This window comes from Balaenoptera borealis, assembly GCF_965194805.1.
Source record: "Balaenoptera borealis genome assembly, chromosome: 13".
Lineage (NCBI taxonomy): Eukaryota > Metazoa > Chordata > Mammalia > Artiodactyla > Balaenopteridae > Balaenoptera > Balaenoptera borealis.
Genome location: NC_138870.1, coordinates 37,055,435 through 37,077,809, shown reverse-complemented (window position 1 = coordinate 37,077,809; position 22,375 = coordinate 37,055,435). Strand labels below are relative to the sequence as shown.

General features: G+C 36.9%; 1 protein-coding gene across 16 annotated transcripts in view; it reads right to left on the bottom strand.

Annotated features, from left to right (window-relative positions):
• The window catches only part of TMEM117 (transmembrane protein 117), a 536,620-nt gene that overhangs the window by 419,181 nt on the left and 95,064 nt on the right, over positions 1–22,375 (bottom strand). For all 16 annotated transcript variants that reach the window (XM_082349435.1, XM_082349440.1, XM_082349441.1 and 13 more), the window contains one exon: positions 18,893–19,025. In XM_082349435.1, the coding sequence (XP_082205561.1) occupies positions 18,893–19,025 (133 nt within the window). The remainder of the gene's footprint in view (positions 1–18,892; positions 19,026–22,375) is intronic.

The window sequence follows — 22,375 nt, the reverse complement described above, 5'->3', positions numbered from 1 at the left end:
ATTTCACTTCTGAGAAGCAACCCAAGTGTCTGTCCAGAGATGAATGGATAAAAACGATATGGTATCTATATACACAATGGAATATTACTCAGCCATAAAAAGATGAAGTATTTCCATTTGTCATAGCATGAATGGATCAAGAGGGTACTATGCTAAGTGAAATAAGTCAGACAGAGAAAGACAAATGCCATATGATCTCTCTTATATGTGGAATCGAAAAAACAAAACAAAACAAAAAAAAACAAAATGAAAACAGACTCAAACAGTTGGTTGCCAGAGGAGAAGGAGGGGTGGATATAGCTAAAGGGGATTAAGAGGTACAAATCTCTAGTTACAAAATTTTAAAAGTCATGGGGATGCAATATATAGCATAAGGAATATGATCAATAATATTGTAATAACTTTGCATGGGGACAGATGGTTACTAGACTTATCATGGTGATCATTTCATAATGTACACAAATGTCAACAAAGTGCATTTTGGCCTAAAAACAAAACAAAACAAAAATAAAAAAACTACTGCCTTCATAAAACCCATAATTTGATTGGAAATATGTACAGGTAAAAAGGCAATTAAAACACAGTGTGGGAAATGTTCTGATGTGGATGATGCATAAAATTATGGGAATATAAAGAAGGAACATTTTACCTGACCTTTAAGCGTTAGGAAGATTTTCTCAGAGGAAGTGATATCTAAGCAGAGATCTGAATAGAGTTAGCCAGAGGTGAGAAAGAGAACGTTCTATTCATAGAACTAAAAGTTCCCTCTGGATGGAACTTAGTCTTTGGGCAAAAGTAACAAAACAGCAAAATAATGAGGTAAGCTGGGGCCATATTATTTTGAGCCTTTAAGCCATGGAAGAACTTGGACTTTATTATGAAAACAATGAAAATCGACTGAAGAGTTGTAAGCAGGGATATCCATGTTTTAGAGGAATCACCATAGTGTGGAGAATGAATGGGAAGGGGCAGCTGTTGCAGAAATCCAAGGAACAATGCAATAAGGGAGTAGCAGTAAGGACAGACCTAAGTAGATGGATTTGAGAGATACTTAACAGGTAGAATCAAAGACCCTTTGTGATTTATCACATGTATGAAATAAACAAAGACAAGAACGAATGAACAGTACTCAAGTGTCTGGCCTTAGAAACTAGTTAGATAATAGTGCCATTCACTGTATGGAACAGAGGAGGACATAGAAACCAAGAATATAGAGCATTTCAAGAAGGCAGGAATGATCATAAGGGCCAATTGCGAGAAGAAGAGGTCAAGTAAAATAAAGACTGAGAAGTATACATTAGATGGTTTTACAGGTAGTTGGTAAGTGACCATGTGGATTTTGGATACACCCAGAACAATGGCAAGATTTACAGCAAAGAGCAAGGCTATGAGACAGGTGCTAAAGCCTTTTAGTGAGTGAGAGAGGATGATCAGCAAGTTGCCAGATGACAGGACGGAAGAATTACAAAGTGAATGCCGGAAGCCTCCAAGCGTTTTTATATGAGAGTAGGGTATAATTTTAAATTGATTTTTGAAGGGATGATAATAAATCTGCAGCACACTAACAGACATCTATCACCAAGAGTATATTGCTCCTATCTTTTCTTAAAACTATTACAGAGAATTTTCGGCTTCATTCCGTGAAGTAAAAGGATATTCCCATGGCTCTGTTGTGCCTTCTTTGATAAGGGATGCTATGACATTACTAGCTGAAAGTGTTTTATCATATCTTTTTATATTTCTGCTTGTAATATCATTCTTACTTCCTGAAGTAAAATTCAACCTCATTTCCTGCTAAAAGGATATACATATAAATCAGTGTGTCACACAAAGCTCACGAGGAAGTGTTAAGTGATTTTAGTAAGAATTATTTGCTCTTGTGCAGGCTGCAGTAAAAACTGCCAAGTCTGGAAATCGTTTTAAATACAGGTACTTTCTCAGGCCTAACTGAAAGAGCATTGCACAATTACTCCTAAATTAAAGTGGTATATGGCACCTCTAATCTGATGACTCGAAGAATTTGCACTGCTCTAAAGAGAGAAATAGAAAAATCCTGCAGAGTTTTAGCTACCCCTATAGTCAGAATAGGATGAGAAGTCGCCTGGATTTAACCTTCCTTCAGCAGGTTTTCAAGCTGAATATATACCTTTTTTGTAACAAATACTAAAAAAGAAAAAAAAATCTGTTTTAGACAACAAATCATGGAATTATATAACTAGAAAAAATTTAAGATGTTACCTGCCAACTACTTTTTCCTTGCTCACAAGTAGAACTTTATGTATAAAAGAAACCAACCATCTGCAGAAAAAATTTGACAAACGCCTTTGCTGTGATGCTTGATATTGTTGAAAAAGCCCAGTATGTAAGATGCTCTCCTGGGAAACTAATGAGTTCCACTTGGGTGCCATACCTACAATTAGGTTAGTCCTTAAGACTGGAAATAAAGACCATATTGACACACTTGAAAAGAATCAGTTCACTAAAATTCACTAATGTTCTAGTTACTGGAAGGAAATTACTAGAAATGTCATTGAGGATGCCATTCTCTATATTTTTAGAGGGTCTTCTCTATGAAAACTCATTGGAAAATTTTCTCTACCATTTCCATAAGAAAGATCAATAGTGCTTCTCCTAAATATTCACCGTATGATACAATATATGGTCTCTGTGCCTGATATTATCTGTTGATTATTTGCTAATATTCCATGGGACTGCTCTAAATTCTCTCCACCATCAACATGAAAGAAGACAGCCAGAAAAACAGAGCTGAAAATAAAAATTAGGGCAGAGAATGGAGGAAAACATAGGAAAAACTCCCATCCAGCATACACAGGGATTTTGTGGCCATTCTGGATGTGTGTGTGTCTAAATATGTATGTATTGCTTTTCTTTCTGAACATTTTCATCACATAGAACTCACTATTTTAAGCACAGTGTATCTGCTACTGGAAAACAAATTATCCCAAAATGAAGTCATTTAAAATAGCAAACAATTATTATCTCATAGTTTCTGTGGCTCAGGAATATGAGCACAGTTTAACTGGGTCCTCTGCCTGACGGCCTCTTACAGGCTATAATCACCATGTTCGCTGAGGCTATAGTCTTCTCCAGGCTTGATTTAGGGAGGATCTGGGTACAAGTTCACTTGGCTTGCTATTGGCAGGCCTCAGGTCCTTGCTGGCTGTTGTTGGCAGACAGTTCTTTGCCAGGTGGGCCTCCTCCATAAGACAACTCCCAATGGGGCAGTGTGTTCTCCAGAGTAAGGGTGCCGGGGGGCGGGTAAGAGGATGGGAGGGAAGGGAAGGGAACAGAAGGGAAAGCAAGACAGAAGTCTAATCTTGGAATTAACATCCCATCACTTTTACCATATTCAATTCATTAGAAGTGAGTCACTAGGTTCAACCTACACCCAAGGGGAGGGGAGCACAAGGGCTTGAACACCAGGAGTGGGGATCATTGGGACCATCTCAGACACTGCCCACTGCACACAGTTGCAGTCATTTCCTCACATTACGGGGACTCTTCTTCACTCCTGTTGGGATCTAAGATGAGAAAATGGTGCTCCATTGCTTTTCCCTAAGCAAAAGGGAACTGATTTTAATTTTCCTAAACTATAGCCATGGGTGCAGAAGTCAGCCCTTAACCTTGGCCATTCTTTGGTCAATCACTAAGGCCCTTTCTGAGGCTTCACTATGAATATGGATCCCTACCACTTCATTTTTTCCCTAATAACTCATTCTTCCTACATTTTAACCTGATACAGGTTATTTCTGGAAAAGATCCAAGGATCTTTAATCTTAAAATCATCTCAAATAGCCCAAAATTGTGAACAACCCACATAGCCATCAACAGGCAAATGGATAAACAAATTGTGGTATACTCATACAAAGAAATACTACTGAGAAATTCAAAGGAAAGATCCGTCAGTGCATGCAACAACATAGATGAATCTCAATCTTACTGAGGGAAAGAATCCTGACCAAATAAAAGCACATATTGTATGATTCAGTTTATAAAATTCTAGTAAAAGAAAGCTAAACTATAATGATAGAAAGACGAGAGGTGCCCGGGGATGAAGGTCAGGATAGGGAAAGGCAGGAGGGTGGCATCAAATTGAAGGCTTTAAGTATGTGCAATTTACTGTATGTAATTTTTATACCTCAAGCTATTTTAGAAAATACTGCAAAGATAAAATAATGAAAAGTGGGCACCAATCCAAAACAATAAGACACAGTGTAGCTAAAAAGAAGAATCTCATGGTCCTTATTAGAATAGAACTTGATTGCAAATTAGTTACAACTGTCCAGGAACTCAAATACTCAGTGTGCATCAAGGCCAAGACTTTCTTCTAGAACATCCCCGGATGATCTTCTTTCCCTCCTGATCTCTCTCTTATCACCTACTGATTTTAGGTAGGGTAACCATACATTTCAATTAGCCTTGAACATGACAGTTTATGCCTTTTCTCTCATGTTGCTATTAATAGCACTCCCCTTCCTTTCCAATAGTGTCCTGGTTTGGATAATAAATTATAAAATCATCCTATATTTAGGTAATACTGTGTGGGGTTTTTTTCCTTATTTCTATTCTGTTTTTTATAGGGATTTGTTTAGGGAGATATAGAGAGTGGAATGGAGGGAATACCTCTTTTCCTCTTCTTTTTCTAGTGAGAAAGGTTCAGAGAAGGAAAAATAGAATTGAAAAAGTGAGGTTCTCATTGTCCCATTGTGGACTCTTCCCAGCCTCTCGGTTCTCCAAGCCGTGGTGCACATATGACATACATTTAATAAAAGTGGAAAATGCTCAGACCATTGGGCAGATTTTGAAAAGATGTATTTAGCAGGGAAAAATAAAACCTACAGAAACATTAAAAACAAAGTAAACTAAATTCACAGAAATATATGGGCAAGCCTGTTTTGACTGCCTCTTGATCCTTCTGGGCAAATGAGAACTTCCTGGGTAACTGTAAAAGCAGGCAGAGCTATCCACACAGCATATGGCTCCAATCCAAGCCAATTTACACAGATCACCATTTCTCAGTGCCATTTCTGGGCTATGATGGAAAAGATAATGTAGATATTCAGCCATGCGATTTACTATCTACCCTGGCTTCAACCAAAATCAGGGAAGAAACATTGCTATATGCAGTACTATGCCCGGAAGCTTTCAAGCTCAGCCTTAATTTAATTCTTTGATTTTTCTTTTTTAATTTAAATTCTTCCCTTCTCATGACCTCATCCTTTGCCTTTAGCAAACTGCTCCCTTAACTTTCCCAGAAGTAGGAGTTGACTTGAACACATATTCTTCTACCTCCAGTTATTACTTCACTCATACTATAACATTACTTGCTTGGGAAGGGGGCCCTGTTGCCAGGGAAACCAGAAGGACTGCGTAAATTTGGCCTCAGTTGGCTCCTTTATTCTAACTGATCAAATTCTGTGTTCTTGACTCATCTCATTTTTGTAGTCATAATAAGGTAAAACACTTCATAATTCCTCTGACTTATTATACATTTTATCCATACCTTCCTAAGATCTCACTGACCTGTGTCTTTTCTCCCGAATTCACTAAATTAACTCATTTATTTCTATTAACCAGGGATGCTATTCAAAGTGTTTAGAACAGACTTGGCATGAGAAGTACCTATCAGAATGGATGTATTCACCAAATCAGAATGTATACTAGCTATAGACAAGAACCAAACCAAGGGCATACTAATCACCAATCGAACTAACCTGGATATCTTTCCTTCCTGCTATCAAACAGATTTCTCCTCTGATCAGTCATGGCACACTTAACATCCTGATCAGCCATCTAATATTATCACCATATACAATTGAATAAGTATTAGATTCTGATGAAAAATTCATCTTTGCCTTTTATGTCAAATCACAGGAGGATGACTTTTTTTTTTAAAAATAAGCTTATAGGGCTTCCCTGGTGGTGCAGTGGTTGAGAATCTGCCTGCTAATGCAGGGGACACGGGTTCGAGCCCTGGTCTGGGAAGATCCCACATGCCGCAGAGCAACTAGGCCCGTGAGTCACAACTACTGAGACTGCGCGTCTGGAGCCTGTGCTCCACAACAAGAGAGGCCGCGATAGTGAGAGGCCCGCGCACCGCAATGAAGAGTGGCCCCCGCTTGCCGCAACTAGAGAAAGCCCTCGCACAGAAACGAAGACCCAACACAGCCAAAAATAAATAAATAAATAAAATTTTAAAAATAAATAAATAAATAAGTTTATATATCTATTCCCTTCATAGGAAGACAGACACTGTGTGTTAGAAGGTAGAGAAGGCTATTAAAGGCAATGTACATAGGAAGGAGAAGTACAATACATTTGTTACTGAGAAGTAGAAGTAGAGACAGACACTAACCTCTCCTGACTGATATATCTTAGTTTTAAGATCTTTTCATTGGAGCCTCCTATTTAGTGTCCTAATTCTGAGATACCTACTTCAGCGGCTCTCAACATGAAGTCTATAAACTTCCTCATATTGTACACAAAAATTGGGAGGCTGGGAAAGAGGGTACACCGTGATCATTAGACACTCCAAAACTCCTGATGTTATCTCTACCTTGTTGCTGATTCTTTTTTTTTTTAATTGTTGTTGACTCTTAAGTAATCTATACATTTAGTCTATAACCATGACAGATAATCTCTTGTTGCCAACCTTGACTTGGATCTCCTAGTCCTAGATTCTTACCTTATCTTTGTAATCCATCATCACTCATTGTCTGGCTATGATTAAATGTGTCCGTAACCTGCTTCCTGAACCAGCTCTGGATATTTCTTTGATCTCAGGGAGATGAGTCTCTAAACTATAACTGGTGATTGGTACCCAAAGGAAGACTCAAAAAGTGTATTTTTTAATCAATGAGGCCAAGCTCAGAGAAATTAACAGTGTCAATAGCCTGACTTTGTCTGAGACCCTGTTCCTAAGAAACATAAGGAGAAATGGCTATTGTGAATTTTATTTTATTTTATTCACTTATTTTTTGGCCATGCCATGCGTCATGCGGGATCTTATTTCCCTGACTAGGGATTGAACCCATGCCTCCTGCAATGGAAGCATGGAGTCTTAACCGCTGGACCATCAGGAAGTCCCGCTATTGTGAATTTTAACTAAGAACTGTCCCATAGCCTGAGGGTCTAAGTAATAGGTAAATTCCCTAGAAGCAATTCACCAAATAGGTGCACAAATCTAGCTTCTTCACTAGTTTAGGTCAGTGAATTTTCATAAACTTACCCTAAACTGACTCCACTGTAGATGGTGTAGTGAAATGATGATTAATGCCATCTTCTCCAGACACTTAAATTGTTTAAGAAGCTGACTTAGCTTTCTCCTTTTTCTGAACCCTATGTATGCATTAACTTGACATAATCCCAACATAAATATCACATCTGTTACTCGTTTAACACCTACAAAATCTTACTTATTTCTCATTTTTATGAATATCCACATATTCAATTAAGATGACTCTGTGAGGTTCAGAACATACATACTGCTGCAATTTCTTCTCCCTGGGTAGTTACTCATAACTTTATCATCAGTGAATTATTTTGGGTGCTTAGCTTTAAGTTTACACATCAAACTCTCTAATAAAAGTAAATGACTTAATTAATAAATAGATTTGATTACCTAATAATTAACATTTTATACATATATGTGTATAACAGTATACTGAATAATATATACTATTATATATAATGTATATTTTATAATATATCAAAATAACAGAATATACATTAAATATATTATATGGACAGTCTTGAAGCAAACAAATCCATTAATTTTTTTGCTAAAAGAATATAATCATTTTATATGTGATATATATTTTTTCCTGTTAACTGCACATGATGTTTAATATTTTACACTTTTCGACATACCTGAGAACCATCCTCCTAATCTTTTAAAATACGTATTTTAAGGAGAGAGAATTAAAATATGTAGCCTACAAAATATAAGTCAAAATCTAATACCTCTTTACTTTCTTCAAATTTTTTTATATTTTTGATCTTTTATTATAAAGGATGTAATACAGTTTTTTTTTTAACTAGGTAAGAATATTCACTTAATATGTTGCTTTAATCAGGATCTGTCTTTGCATAACCCATTTCTAAGGAATTTCAATATTTCAATTATTATTATGCTCTTCTGTGTCTTTTGACAGTAACTTAATCCAGTGTATTATGCACACTTGCTTCTCTAGAAAAAAAAAATGTAGAGTGTCAGGGTACCCTCATGGTAGCCTAAAGGAAACTGAAATAGAGAGAAGTTAACCAGCTCCAATGTGATTCTCCCCTTGAGAAGAGCTCAGGCAGGCTTCATGAAAAAGTCATTATCCTCCTGCTCTGGTGCAAAAGAGGTTGTAGACATTCTGAACCAAGCTGCCAGAGCAGTGTCTATAATTATTCTGCCATTGACATTACTAGAACAAGGAACTATTTGAATGATGAAATATTTTATCAATAGAACTCTGTTTACTGCTTTTCATCAATCCCTCAAGAATAACTACGGGGTTAATAGATTACAAGTGGGATAACTTGTCATAGAAATGTCACTTCTAAGCTAGTGCTGAGTCATCTCTTATTAATTTATTTAACTATACAACTTTTGGTAAACCTTGAACCTTGGGTTACTGTATACATCAGTTTTTCATTTCTGGAAAGTATTTATGTCCTGCATGTTCACCACTGAGGAAAAGGAATTGAGAAGGAACCTAAAGATGCTTATTATTATATAGTCTCTAGATAATAGATACACACACAACACACATGCACACACACAGAGACCACTATGTCATTAATTTACATGATGTCAGCCATAATTCCACCAAATTTTCCCTCTCTTTTCAAAAAGGTCAAAATTAGCGAATAATCCTTTAGCAACTTAATATGTGTTTGATTTGCTTTTCTGAATCCTAATGAAATATTCGTTTTCTGTATTTACTTTTCACTGATGAAAAACAAAAGAAAGAATAGCTTATGCGCACTCATAAAGATGTGTTCCAATAGCATTTGAGCCAGGTGCTATGTATTCCATGTACTAATTTCACTCCTAAATCAAGTAAATTTAAGATTACGTATGATGTTTCATGGCATAGGAAATTAATACTTACTGAAGACCTACTGGTGCCAGGCATTGATTTGGGCATTTTTTATGAAATTGATAGTAATTATTATAATTGATTATAATGTAATAAGATCATTGCCATAAAGTATGTCATTTCATTACATTAACCAAAGTACTTGTTACTATAACAACTGATATTTATTGAGAGCTAAAGATTTGAGAAGCTAAAATGTTCTGTTATTATAACAGCAGCTAGCATTTATCAGGAGCTCATGGCATGGCAGGAACCACATCAACTGCTTTGCATACATTGTTATCTCTGATTGTCACAACAACACTAAGGTAGGTACCAATATCCCCATTGTATGCTGGAGGAACTCAGGCTCAGGAAGTAGTTTCCCTAGGGTCACACAGATACAGGGTGTCAGGACAGAAGTCCATGCTGTTTCTACCACACCACATTGCCTTGCATACCAAGCAAAACAAAAGGCAATCAAGAGTTTTAGCAATCTTTAATTTAGTTTGTTTCTCCACTTTAGAAGCACGCATTTCCCCCAGATTAATAATAATAATGATGATGCTGATAACACTAATACTAATAAGAATCCTATCACAACAACCAATTTCTAAAAAAAAAAAAAAGGAAACTGTTTAACTTTTCTGAGTTATTTTTGCCAGTACATAGCTAAGATGGGGCTCCAACCCAGGTATCTGATTCCTGGATCAGAATTCTTCCCCAGTAACAAGCTGATAAACTATTTAATAAGAGAGTTGAAAAAAGCAACTATGAACAATGATCACAGAATACCTCCAAAGTGTGTCAAATCAATGTCGATTCTGGACAGATGATAATGTACGCCGTAGAGTAATAAGGATGCAACATTGATTGTGTTTTTCATTAATGTTTTAAAATTTCATCAATGGAGACAACACTAACAGTAAACCTGTGACAATTTGGGCACACTGCGCTATTTTACCCTTGTACCATCAAAACCAAGTAACGTGCAACCAATAGTATTAAAAGCAGCCACCTGAGCCCTGTTGCTATACTGCTTGGCTAAATAAGTTTGTCTGTCTGTCTGTCTCTCTCTCCCCCCGCCTCCCTTTCTCCCTTCCTTTCTTTCTCACCAGCCTCCCTCCTTCCCTCCCTCTCCCCAGTACCCCACTGGGTCAGCTGTCTTGACCAGACTCAGCTATTCATTTCCAGCTTTTCTTCTCACGAGCCCATTCTGGGCAACCAGCTCTGCCCCTTCCTCCCAGCCTTAGTAATTAATTCTGCTATTATTGTGAATTAAACGTACGAGCAAGTCAATGTTTAGCCTAATTAAGAGTGAAGCCAACAAATTATTTAAAGCACCACTCTAGCAAAATTTGCATTCAGCCTTGTATTAGCAGCCAATCAAGCTTTTCAGCCATTGACTCAAGTACTTCCAGGCTTCACTAACACAGCTAGGCTTTCTCCCCACCCCAGCTCCTGAACCCTGCCCCAGGCCTCCATCCTTTACCCATCCCTAAATTCAGTGTTTAATTACATGCCACTGAAGGTAACATCAGATCCCTTCTTTCATTTACTACAATTTAAATGGATACATTTGTACTTCAGTTATTTTGTCAGTTTAGGTCATACAAAAACTGTATAGTTTAACATTATTAAAGACAATTTAAATTTTGTCTTGTCATTTCCCAAAATAAATTTAGCATCTTTCAAAACAAACTCACAGGGCTTCCCTGGTGGCGCAGTGGTTGAGAGTCTGCCTGCCAATGCAGGGAACACGGGTTCGAGCCCTGGTCTGGGAAGATCCCACATGCCGCGGAGCAACTAAGCCCGTGAGCCACAGCTACTGAGCCTGCGCTCTAGAGCCTGTGCTGCGCAACAAGAGAGGCTGCGATAGTGAGAGGCCCGCCCACCGCGATGAAGAGTGGCCCCCGCTTGCCACAACTAGAGAAAGCCCTTGCACAGAAACGAAGACCCAACATAGCCAAAAATAAAAATAAATAAATAAATTAAAATCTTTAAAAAAAAAACAAAAAACTCACAAACATTCCTTCCTTAGAATGAAGCTACCAGTATAAACAGTGGTAGCAGGTCAACCAACTTTGTGCTGAAGAGCAAAAGCAAATGAAAATCACAGTTCTTAACAATAAAAACATGTACCAGAGCTCCTATTTCTAGACCAGTGGTGACTAGAAAGAGGAAAAGTTTGATTAAGGAATCTGAAAGCATTAGTGAAGGTTTTAAAAGTAGTGAATTTAGTAAAGAAAAAAGTACTGCCTAGAGTATAATTTCACCTGATTTTTTTCCATTAAAGGATAATTCATCTTTGGGCAAAATAACGTGCTGAAACATACATCCCTGACAAGAGAAACTGAAGCTATAAATCAGAGTCTTTTCTGATACAATGTATGGACACACTGTTGGACCAGAGTATGGTCATTCTTTAAAAAGAAAAACAACAAAAAAAACGATAATAGAGTGACACGCTAAGGCCTAGGCCAGCTGTACACATGGACTTTACAAAGCATTATTAGATCTTGAACAATTTCATGCAACCTATAGACAAGTAGTCTAAACCAGTCTCTCACTTGTTTTTCTTATTTTTCCTTGCTTGCTTTTGCTGCCGCTTCTGTACTTAAAAGCCATGCATTTTAGATGTTAAGAGAGTGTCCATTTCAAATATTCCCTCCTGTCTCCTCTCCTCAACCAAGCGCCCACTGTGCTCACGGCGATCATTCAGTGAGTGCTCCGTACAAGTTCTTACTAAAACTTATCAGAAAGAAAACAGAAGAGACAGAATTTACTCCATTTTCATTACACTCATCACCTAATTCTTACCTCCATTTTTTTCAGGTCCTGAATACGAATACTAATATTTATTTTTTGAAATTGCCTGAATCACTTTGTCTTAATTTCTCAAATTCTGTCCCTGCAATACTTAACACATATTGATATATTAATTAATATTTGTAAAACTCCTCTGGAAAAGGCTTTGTATCAGGAAAAAAATAAAACTTTTCTTTGTGATTAACACTAGAAAACATCAGCTTCTTCATATCCTACTCTAAATAGTATGCACTCTTTGGACACATTCTAGTTCATAGAGGAATTTTTATCAGTGAGTCAAGTGTCTAGTTTCCTCAGTGAGAAACACGATATTTATCCTTGTAACACTGGAATAAGTCTATAAACATATAGATGTGCATGTGTGCATACAGATGTTTATATGTGCTATTATTTAAACTTGTTTTAGAACGTAAAAGGGGGCCAAGCACATCACGAAATAGGTGCTTATTAGAGAGCTCACTATGTGGATTTCTTAAAGATTGCCATTAAACACTAAGAGAGCAAATATTTCAACACCAAGTTTCAGAAATTCAGAGGGGGAAGAGTCTTCTTTTCGAAGGAGAGAAAACCTGCCAGTGATGACATTGAAACAATCAGTGATGAAAACATGCCCTTTGCTGCCATCAAGTGGCTGCTTTCAGAATCTTTTTATAAGCCTCAACCACGGTGCAAATGCTTTTCTTTCCCACAGTTTCATTTCTCACACATTACACACGTGTTATCCTTTGGGAGACTGGCATATTTGAAAAGACCAGGCAAGCCTTTCCTGAATTAGAGCGTAATACTATGGGTGCTAAAATGTTCCATGACTAAGAAGTTCTTCAGAAAGACAACGTCAAGAGGGGTGTGAAGTGTCCAAACACTGAAAACCCTTCCCAGCCCTATGTGTCTCACTCAGTTTCTGTCACTAAAGTCCTCAATCTGGACTTGGGAGCAGAGCTCTCCATTTCTATCCATAAAGAACTTCTAATAGATTGGCTTTAAGGCACCTAGTGAACACAGAGGAAATTTTAAAAATTGGAGAGAGATTCATTTAGAATCAATTTTAACCAAGTCCTGTAACTGTAGGAGAAAATGGTTTCGTGTTTCTTTCCTATTTATGTCTCGCTGCCTTGAAGCTTCAGTCCTGTATGTAAACAAGTCACTGTATTGTTGAACTGTGATTATTACATAACCCTAATTTTAACTTGGTTACTTGCTTTGCCCCTTTTTCTTTGAGCATCTTCGTTTTTCTCTCCCAAGAGACAGTTAATTAAATACACAGCTGAAGGAACGGAGAAAGGACAATTGCTATTTTTAAAATCTGCAAAATGCCATGGCAGCAGCCCTTTCATATTCTGAGAAGTCAACAGCATTCATCTTAGAGTATTGGTCCTTTTGATGGGAACATGCATTAATATGATTTTGGTTATGAAAGGAAAAGCCCCAGATAAATCAAAGTGGGCAAAAGTTGGAGGGAACTAAATTGCTCTGTATAAGGAAACAGAGGAATTCTGGAAGTTATTTGGGGGTGGGGAGGTACTCCAGAGAGAAGTAGAAACTTGAAACTGGGAGAAGAGAACAGCCAGGGAGACTTGGGTGGGGGGGTGGAGGGTTCTAAAGTCCAAAGGAAAATGTATATGAAAACCATAAAACCACACCTGTGGCTATGAGTTCTTGGAAGACTTTTGTGTTCTACCCAAAGCCCAATCTAGGTCAGACAAGCTTCTTGATGTTCCCTGTGCTAGTGGTTATATATGTTTTCCAGTCCATCCTTTCTCAGTAGCAGTTTGCAGGACCATCTAATGTGGAGGCTTCTGTTTCAATTTCTCACTTATACAAGCCCAGATCCTTGTTTCTGATGCAAATGTGAAAGTTAAAACTCAAGTTCCTGAGTCACTGCCTGAGTGTCACTTCACAGGCTCACTGCCTTGGTGTTCAGATCCTTCTTCATTTTTGGCCTCAGGGTTTTTCCTTATCTTTGGGTAAGCTCAGCTATGCATTTATAAAAAGTCTATCATCAGGGTTTGGGGAAAACTGGACAGCTACAAGCAAAAAAATCAAACTGGACTACTTTCTCACACCACATAGAAAAATAAACTCAAAATGGATTAAAGACTTAAGTGTGAGACCTGAGACCATAAAACTCCCTGAAGAAAACATAGGCAGTATGCTCTTTTACATAAGTCTTAGCAATATTTTTTTGGATCTGTCTCCTCAGGCAAGGGAAACAAAAGTGAAAATAAACAAATGGGACTACATCAAACTAAAAAGCTTTTGCACAGCGAAGGAAACTATCAACAAAATGAAAAGGTCACCTACTGAATAGGAGAAGATATTTGTAAACAATATATTGGATAAGGGGTCAATATTCAACATATACAAAGAACTCATACAGCTCAATATCAAAAGAACAACCAGATTTAAAAGTGGGTAGAAGGTCTGCCTGCCGATGCAGGGGACACGGGTTCGAGCTCTGGTCTGGGAAGATCCCACATGCTGCGGAGCAACTGGGTCCGTGAGCCAAAACTGCTGAACCTGTGCATCTGGAGTCTGTGCTCCGCAACAAGAGAGGCCGCGACAGTGAGAGGCCCGCGCACCGCGATGAAGAGTGGCCCCCGCTCGCCGCCAACTAGAGAAAGCCTTCACACAGAAACGAAGACCCAACACAGCCAAAAATTAAATAAATTAATTAAAAAAAAAAAAAAAAAGTGGGCAGAGGACCTGAATACACATTTCTCCAAAGACATACAGATGACTAATAGGCACATAAAAAGATGTTCAACATCACTACTCATCAGGGAAATACAAATCAAAACCACAATGAGATGTCACCTTACACCTGTCAGAATGGCTATCATCAAAAAGACAACAAATAACAAGCATTGGTGAGGATGTGGAGAAAAGGGAACCCTCGTGCACTGTTGCTGGGAATGTAAATTGGTGCCACTATAGAAAACAGTATGGAGGCTCCTCAAGAAAAGAAAAATAGAACTACCATATGATCTAGCAATTTTACTTCTGGGTATTTACCCCCCCAAAATAAAAACACTAATTTGAAAAGATATATGTTCATTGTAGCATTATTTACAATAGCCAATATATGGAAATAACCTAAGTGTCCATCCATATATGAATGGATAAAGAAGATGTGGTATTACATATACAAATAGTCATTAAAAAAAAGAAATGAAACGTTGCCATTGCAACAACATGGATGGATCTAGAGGGTATTACACTAAGTGAAATAAGTCAGACAGAGAAAGACAAACACCATATGATCTCACTTTTATGTGCAATCTAAAAAACAAAACAAAGACACAAACAAAACAAAATGAAAAGAGTTATAGATACAGAGAACAAACAAGTTGTTGCCAGAGGGGAGGGAAGTGATAGGGGCAAAATAGGTGAAGGAGATTAAGAGGTACAAACTTCCAGTTATAAAATAAATAAGCCACAGGCATGTAATATTAAGTAAAAGGAATATGGTCAATAATATTGTAATAACTTTGCATGGGGACAGATGGTTACTAAACTTGTCATAGTGATCATTTCATAATGTATGCAAATGTCAAATCCCTGTACAGTACACCTGAAACTGACATAATATGGTCAATCAACTATATTTCAATCAATGTTAATCGCATCTAAAAAATAAAAATAAGCAAATAATATCAAATGAAGAGGGAAAAAAAGTCTAAGGCTGCATTGTATTTTTCAGCATTCCTGAAGGTTTTGTAGGAGGAGAGGCTTCAGGTTAGCTAGTCTGCCACCTTGTAAAAAGGAAGTTGTTCATAAAATGTCTAGATGTAAAACTCTGCCCAGGATGACAGCCTTCTCTGTAGAAGAACCCTCACCTACGACCTCACACATTTATGGAAGATGAACTGAGTTCATCTTGGTGACTTAAAGAATAAAGCAGCACTTTGGTGGCAGGAGGTGTGGAGGGAGAATCAAAGGTGAGAGGAGACTTTCCCCTGAGTGTAGGATTGTTTTGGTCCCTTCAGCACATCTCTAACTCCCCTCTTTCCCTCTCCATCTCACTCCCTCTCAGCCTGGCTCCCCACAGATGGCTGAAGCCATGAGTGAGTGCACACTTCAGGGCACTAGCTGTAAGGAGAGATCCAGGAGCACGCAACTTGACTCTTATCAAGGGCGCTCTGGCTAAAACTATCAGTTCTGATCAGATAAACCTAGGGACTTTGTTCTCGGTAACAAGGGATCAAGGGACTCTGGTTGAGACTAAATTTACAAACAATTCTAAAATTGCGTGGTGGGGGGACGGGAAGGGAGGGAAAAAAGCAAATCATTCTAGGGAAACTTCTTTTTTTCCTTTCTTAAATCCTAAATCCACTCTCTGTAGGCCTAATGGCTTCTGTTTTGGAAAGGAGTTCTAAAATACATAAACACAAGTCTAGCCATCATAGAAAATCCTTGAAATCCTTTTCAGAATGGTTCTAGACCAATATTCCTAGAAAGATCCACAGACCAGCACAGGTTGAAATCCCCAATGCAAATCAGATTCAGTGTAAAGAATCCAGAATTCCTCTCTACCACCAGCAATCCTCTGATAGAAAACCAGTCAGTCATGACATCTGTGAGCCTGTTGTCCTTTCTGTACCCTCTGGCTCCCTCACTCCCTGCCCTAAACAGCATAGGGCAACGCCTCAGGTAACATGGTGCTTCTACCCCAAAGGCACAGCGGTATCCACCTGCTCTAAGAACTGATTTTCCTCCAGGTTTGCATTCCTACATTAAAGCGCTCACTAGTTCAAATGGCATGTGTTGTAATTGTTGATAATACTTCTTTTATAAATGGAGATTTAATTTTTTAATCTGTAGAACTACACCATTTTCCCCTTGCTTTGGATTTTTCTTTAAGAAGTAGCACCATTAAAGATGTCCTCTCAAGCAAAGATCCTTTTCAACAAAGATGAGGCATATTGGTGAAGAGTTCAAGAGTTACATAAGAATATGGAATTTATATAGTCTGAGAATAAAAGACAATCACCTTCAATTTTACTTAAGACAGATACACATAAATTCTAGACTAACCCTTCTCTTATTTCCTGCACATATCTCCTACTTCTTTCAATTTTCAAATTCAGCTTGAATGATAAAAATACAAAGAAAGGCTAATAGGCATATGGTGATTGAGTAACAGGATCAACCATCCATCAAATGTGTGCTAGCTTAAGAGCAGGCTGTATTACTAGAATTCACTACTTAATAGCTCAACCCCTTCTCTATTACTGCTTAAAATAGAGATTTAATTATAATGTAACTTTGGGCAAGTGACAAAAGCTCTCTGGTCCTCAGTTTCTTGATCTGTAAAATGGAGATAATAAAAATACCTATTGCAGAGGGTCATTGTGAGGTTTGAAACAATTCGTGTCTCTTACTGAGTGGTCAATAACCATTAGCTCTCACTAAGGTTAGCTTTGTTATTAGCTGTTGATTGTTTTACAATGTGCCAGGGAATATCTATTATTGCATTTAATTTATTATTTTTAATTCTGCTTCCTTCCTCAGAATAAGCACTTCTGGTTAGCACAGACCTCATTAGCTCCATAAAAAAAATAAAAAAATAAAAAAGTAGAATTAGATGAAAAGTCAACTTCAGAGCAAAGGATATATTTTATGTACATATACTATTTAACATTTTATTTCCAGCAACAGCTTAAAAAGAGTAAGTTTTACATCGATCACTTCCTCTTCTGGTCCCAGGGCTGAGAATGCACAGTTCCTCTCAGAGAGACTTTTGATTGTGTTAGATAAATCCAAGAACACCATTACCCGGGTCCATTATACAGGCACTGTTCTAAGGCTGAGGCTTATTCTGACTAGCCATGGGTTAGAATCTGTAACTCCACCATTTAAAAATAGACCCAGTAGGAATGGCGTCATTTGAAGCCCAAGAAATAATTACAGACAAAGCATTTTAATAACTTCCTAAAGCCTGAACATTTGATCTGCAATCACATTCTTGAATTTACCACTTGTTAGTATGGACTAAAGTATAAACCTTGTGAAGTACCTGCTTTTCTTTTACTATTCATCTCTTTAATGGTGGGAAAAAAACAATAAAATTTTAATTGAGTTATCCCTCTCAGCACTGAACAGTGGTGGATAAAATCTATACATAACATCAAAATAATTGCACTGTAGAACTGGCCGGCAGTCTTGCCTGGCCTACATTTAGAAGAAAAGGATATGAGCTAGCTTTCCAATCTATAGGGGAGGATAGATCAAAACCTTCTAGAGGAACTACTTCAGTGTACAACAAGTATCTAAAGTGGTTTCTTATTGTCACTAATCTAATTCTTAAAGCTGTAAGTTAAGACATTCTCCTTACATTCTGCCCTTAAAACTTGTAAAGAGCAAACCAAGAACTGGAGAAAGTTTAAAAAAAAAATCTACAATCTACTTGTTAGCACATCTTCATGCCATGGTGATTTGATTAGTGATTTGATAAGTATAGATTACAACCTTGGACTTAATACAGGGTGGCCCACTTTTAAAAAGGCCCATTTATAACAAAGGTCTCTCTGTTGGAACTGCCAAGAGAGTTTAAAAAAAAAAAAAAATGCCACCAGTATCAAACACTTTTATTTAGCCACACATTGTAGAGCAATGTAATTGCAAACCTGGAGAGCTACATCTTAGGACAGTTCTACTGATTGCGTGATTATAAACAAGTCAAGAAGATTTCCTGATTCTCATACTCTCTGTCACTATAATGAAATTACTGCCTGCTCTCAAACTACTCCACAGAGAAAACCTAAAGAATAAGGAAAACTATATAAGTATTGCAAAGTGCGATAAGCTTCTTGGATAAAAGACTCTAAATGTCTTAAGAAAAATGCACAGATTATCCTTATTAGGGTAGAATATTTGTAACAAAGATTTAGGCTACTACAAACTGAAAAATTATTGAATTCTTACAAGTTTCAAATATAACACTCACCACAGTAGAAAGGGGAAAGACAACCTACCCCATGTTCCCATCCATTAGAAGAACCGTGTTGTATACGTGAGAAAATATGAAGAGAAAGAGAATTGTGCTGAAGAACATTGTCATCCACGATCCATGATCCTCTCGAAACATTTTTAACCGAAGCAACTGACCTGCAATATAAATATTATTGGAAATCAGTGTACACTGTAACTCAAAATCCATACAGCTTTGCTTTATTTTAGTGAATCTCTATTATCTCACAAATATTCTGAAGCCTTTGCCCTAGCACTTGTCTTACAGGTGAAACCACTATCTAATGTCTTTTTGCTCTTTTGCACATAAATGATGAAGCCCAAGACAACCCCCATATCATCAACCTAGAGCAAACAATACTAGTATGAGAATCTGGTATACAGAGATCACTCATTAGGCTGGCATGAAAACAAGATTAATTAGAACACTATTACCAGCTACTTTTTATTTCACAAATATGTTTTTGGTTCATTTACTGAAACTACTTAAGTAAGGCAAATGGTAACGATGTTGCATAAATTCCATATAATTCCCTTTTGCTCCCATAGACCCATTCCCAATACTGGCCAGATGATAAAACCAAGTCATACTTCACTTATAAGAAGATCCAGTTGTTAAAGGTACATGAAAACATGAACAGTAAAAATAAAGTCTCTGTTGTAAGAGAGAGAAGGCTTAGCCCTACTCTTAGCTAAAATATCCATAACCACATACAGGCTGGTGCCCAAGTCTGTGGGGCGTGTGGGGCCTGGTGGCGTGTGCATGTGTTACGGAGTTGGTATGGCTCCTAGCAAAACATAATTTCTACTCTGATACCTAAAATTCCATTCACAAAGACAATGGCTAAAATTAGAAAGGATGGTCAATTAATCTATGACAAAGGAGGCAAGAATATACAATGGAGAAAAGACAGTCTCTTCAATAAGTGGTGCTTGGGAAAACTGGACAGCTACATGTAAAAGAATGAAACTAGAACAGTCTCTAACACCATATGTAAAAATAAACTCAAAATCGATTAAAGTTCAAAATGTAGGACTGGAAACCATAAAACTCATAGAGGAAAACACAGGCAGAATACTCTTTGACATAAAATTGTAGTAATATTTTTTTGGATCTGTCTCCTAAAGCAAAGGAAATAAAAGCAAAAATAAACAAATGGGGCCTAATTAAGCTTAAAAGCTTTTGCACAGCAAAGGTAACCATCAACAAAACGAAAAGACAACCTACTGAATGGGAGAAAATATTTGCAAATGATATGACTGACAATAAGTTAACACCCAAAATATATAAACAGCTCATACAACTCAACATCAAAAAAACAAACAACCTGATTAAAAAGTGGGCAGAAGGCCTGAATAAACATTTTTCCAAAGAGGACATGCAGATGGCCAACAGGAACATGAAAAGATGCTCAACGTCACTAATCATCAGGGAAATGCAAATCAAAACCACAGTGAGATTTTATCTCACATCTGTCACAATGGCTATCATCAAGAAGAACACAAATAACAAATGTCGGTGAGGATGTAGAGAAAAGGGAACCCCTGTACACTATTGGTGGGAATGTAAATTGGTGCAGCCACTGTGGAAAATAGTATGGAGGTTCCTCAAAACACTAAAAATAGAACTACCATATGACCCAGCAATTCCACTCCTGGGTATATATCAAAAAAAAACCTCACAAAAACCCTAATTAAAAATGATACATGAACCCCAATATTCATAGCAGCATTATTTATAATTGCCAAGGTACGGAAGCAAGTGTCCATCAACAGATGAATGGCTAAAGAAGATGTGGTGTATATACACAATGGAATACTACTCAGCCATAAAAAAGAATGAAATTTTGCCATTTGCAACAACATGGATGGACTCGGAGGGTATTATGCTAAGTGAAATAAGTCAGACAGAAAGAGAAATACTGTATGATGTCACTTATATGTGGAATCTAAAAACTAAAACAACCTAGTGAATATAACAAAAAAAAAAAAAAAAGCAGACTCAGATATAGAGAACAAACTAGTGGTTACCAATGAGGAGAAGGAAAGAGGAGGGGAAATATAGGGGTATGGGATTAAGAGGTACAAACTATTATGTATAAAATAAGCTACAAAGATATATTGTAAACCACAGGGAATAGGGCCAATATTTTATAATAACTATAAGTGGAGTATAACCTTTAAACATTGTGAAACAATGTATAATATTGTAACATATAATATTGTACATCAACTATACTTCAATAAAAAAAGAAAAAAAGAATGTTAAAATGCAAATACTTCAAAGAGGAAAATGTATTAAGATGAACACTAAAGTAAAAATTACTAGTATCATAATTAGTCCAGATAAATATTTTGATTTATGATAAAGAGAACTGAGAGCACTAGTAACCTGAAAGGTGAAGAAGATTAAAAAAAAAAAAACAGGATTAAGAAAAAAATAAACATAGGTCACCCTGGCTTCTCCTAAGAGAAAGTTTATCTAAATAATGATAAAGGAGATGATTCACATATAGGAACTACAATTCAAATAGGGTAGGCCTGAAACCTTAACAGTAAAATTTCTCACTAGAGAAAATATTCCCTTTTTTTGATGATATGTTAAAGGTATGGGGAAAATATGTATATTTCCATCTGTAAATGTTCTCTCTAGGGACAGACAGTAGCTCTCATGTAGGCTACTGAGCATAGGAAGAAATCATCTTTTAAGATTTAACTACTAATTTTCCCTTGTCCCTTTCTTTTATTAACATAGCACTTCAGATTTCATTTGGAAACCAGACTCACAGAAACACTACCCTAGCTAAAACTTTAAATGGAGCAAAAACGGGAGATTTGGTTACATTATCTGGTTTCGTGGCCTGAACAAGAGAAGCAAAGGACAAATCTGAAAGTCAGGGGGAATGTGAATTATAACTGAAAGAAGAATGTGGAAAATGTTCTACTGAAGCAAAGGATACTAACGCTGCATATTACAGCCTTACAGAACTTGTTGATTAACTGAATCAATAACCTAGAGGGGTGGGATAGGGAGGGTGGGAGGGAGGGAGACGCAAGAGGGAAGAGATATGGGAACATATGTATATGTATAACTGATTCACTTTGTTATAAAGCAGAAACTAACATACCATTGTAAAGCAATTATACTCCAATAAAGATGTTAAAAGAAAAAAAAAAATTCAAAGAGAGATGGTTTACACAAAACAAAGATTTAGAGTTATGAGAAATACATAATCCATAGTATTAATTGACCATAAATGTGATTTTTTGATGTTTAGCAAGCTATTATGATTCTAATATATTCAAAAATATTTACAATAGAGCATATTTTCTATTTAAAAATCCTAGTATCAGCAAGTATAATCATAAAGTAAAAATTTGAATATATAAAGTAGTATAAGTATGCCAATCAGTCTTACTGTGCATTCCCAGGCCTTGTTTAAAGGACAATATGCAAATCAGAAAAAAGGCAGGCTTTAGAAAAAATT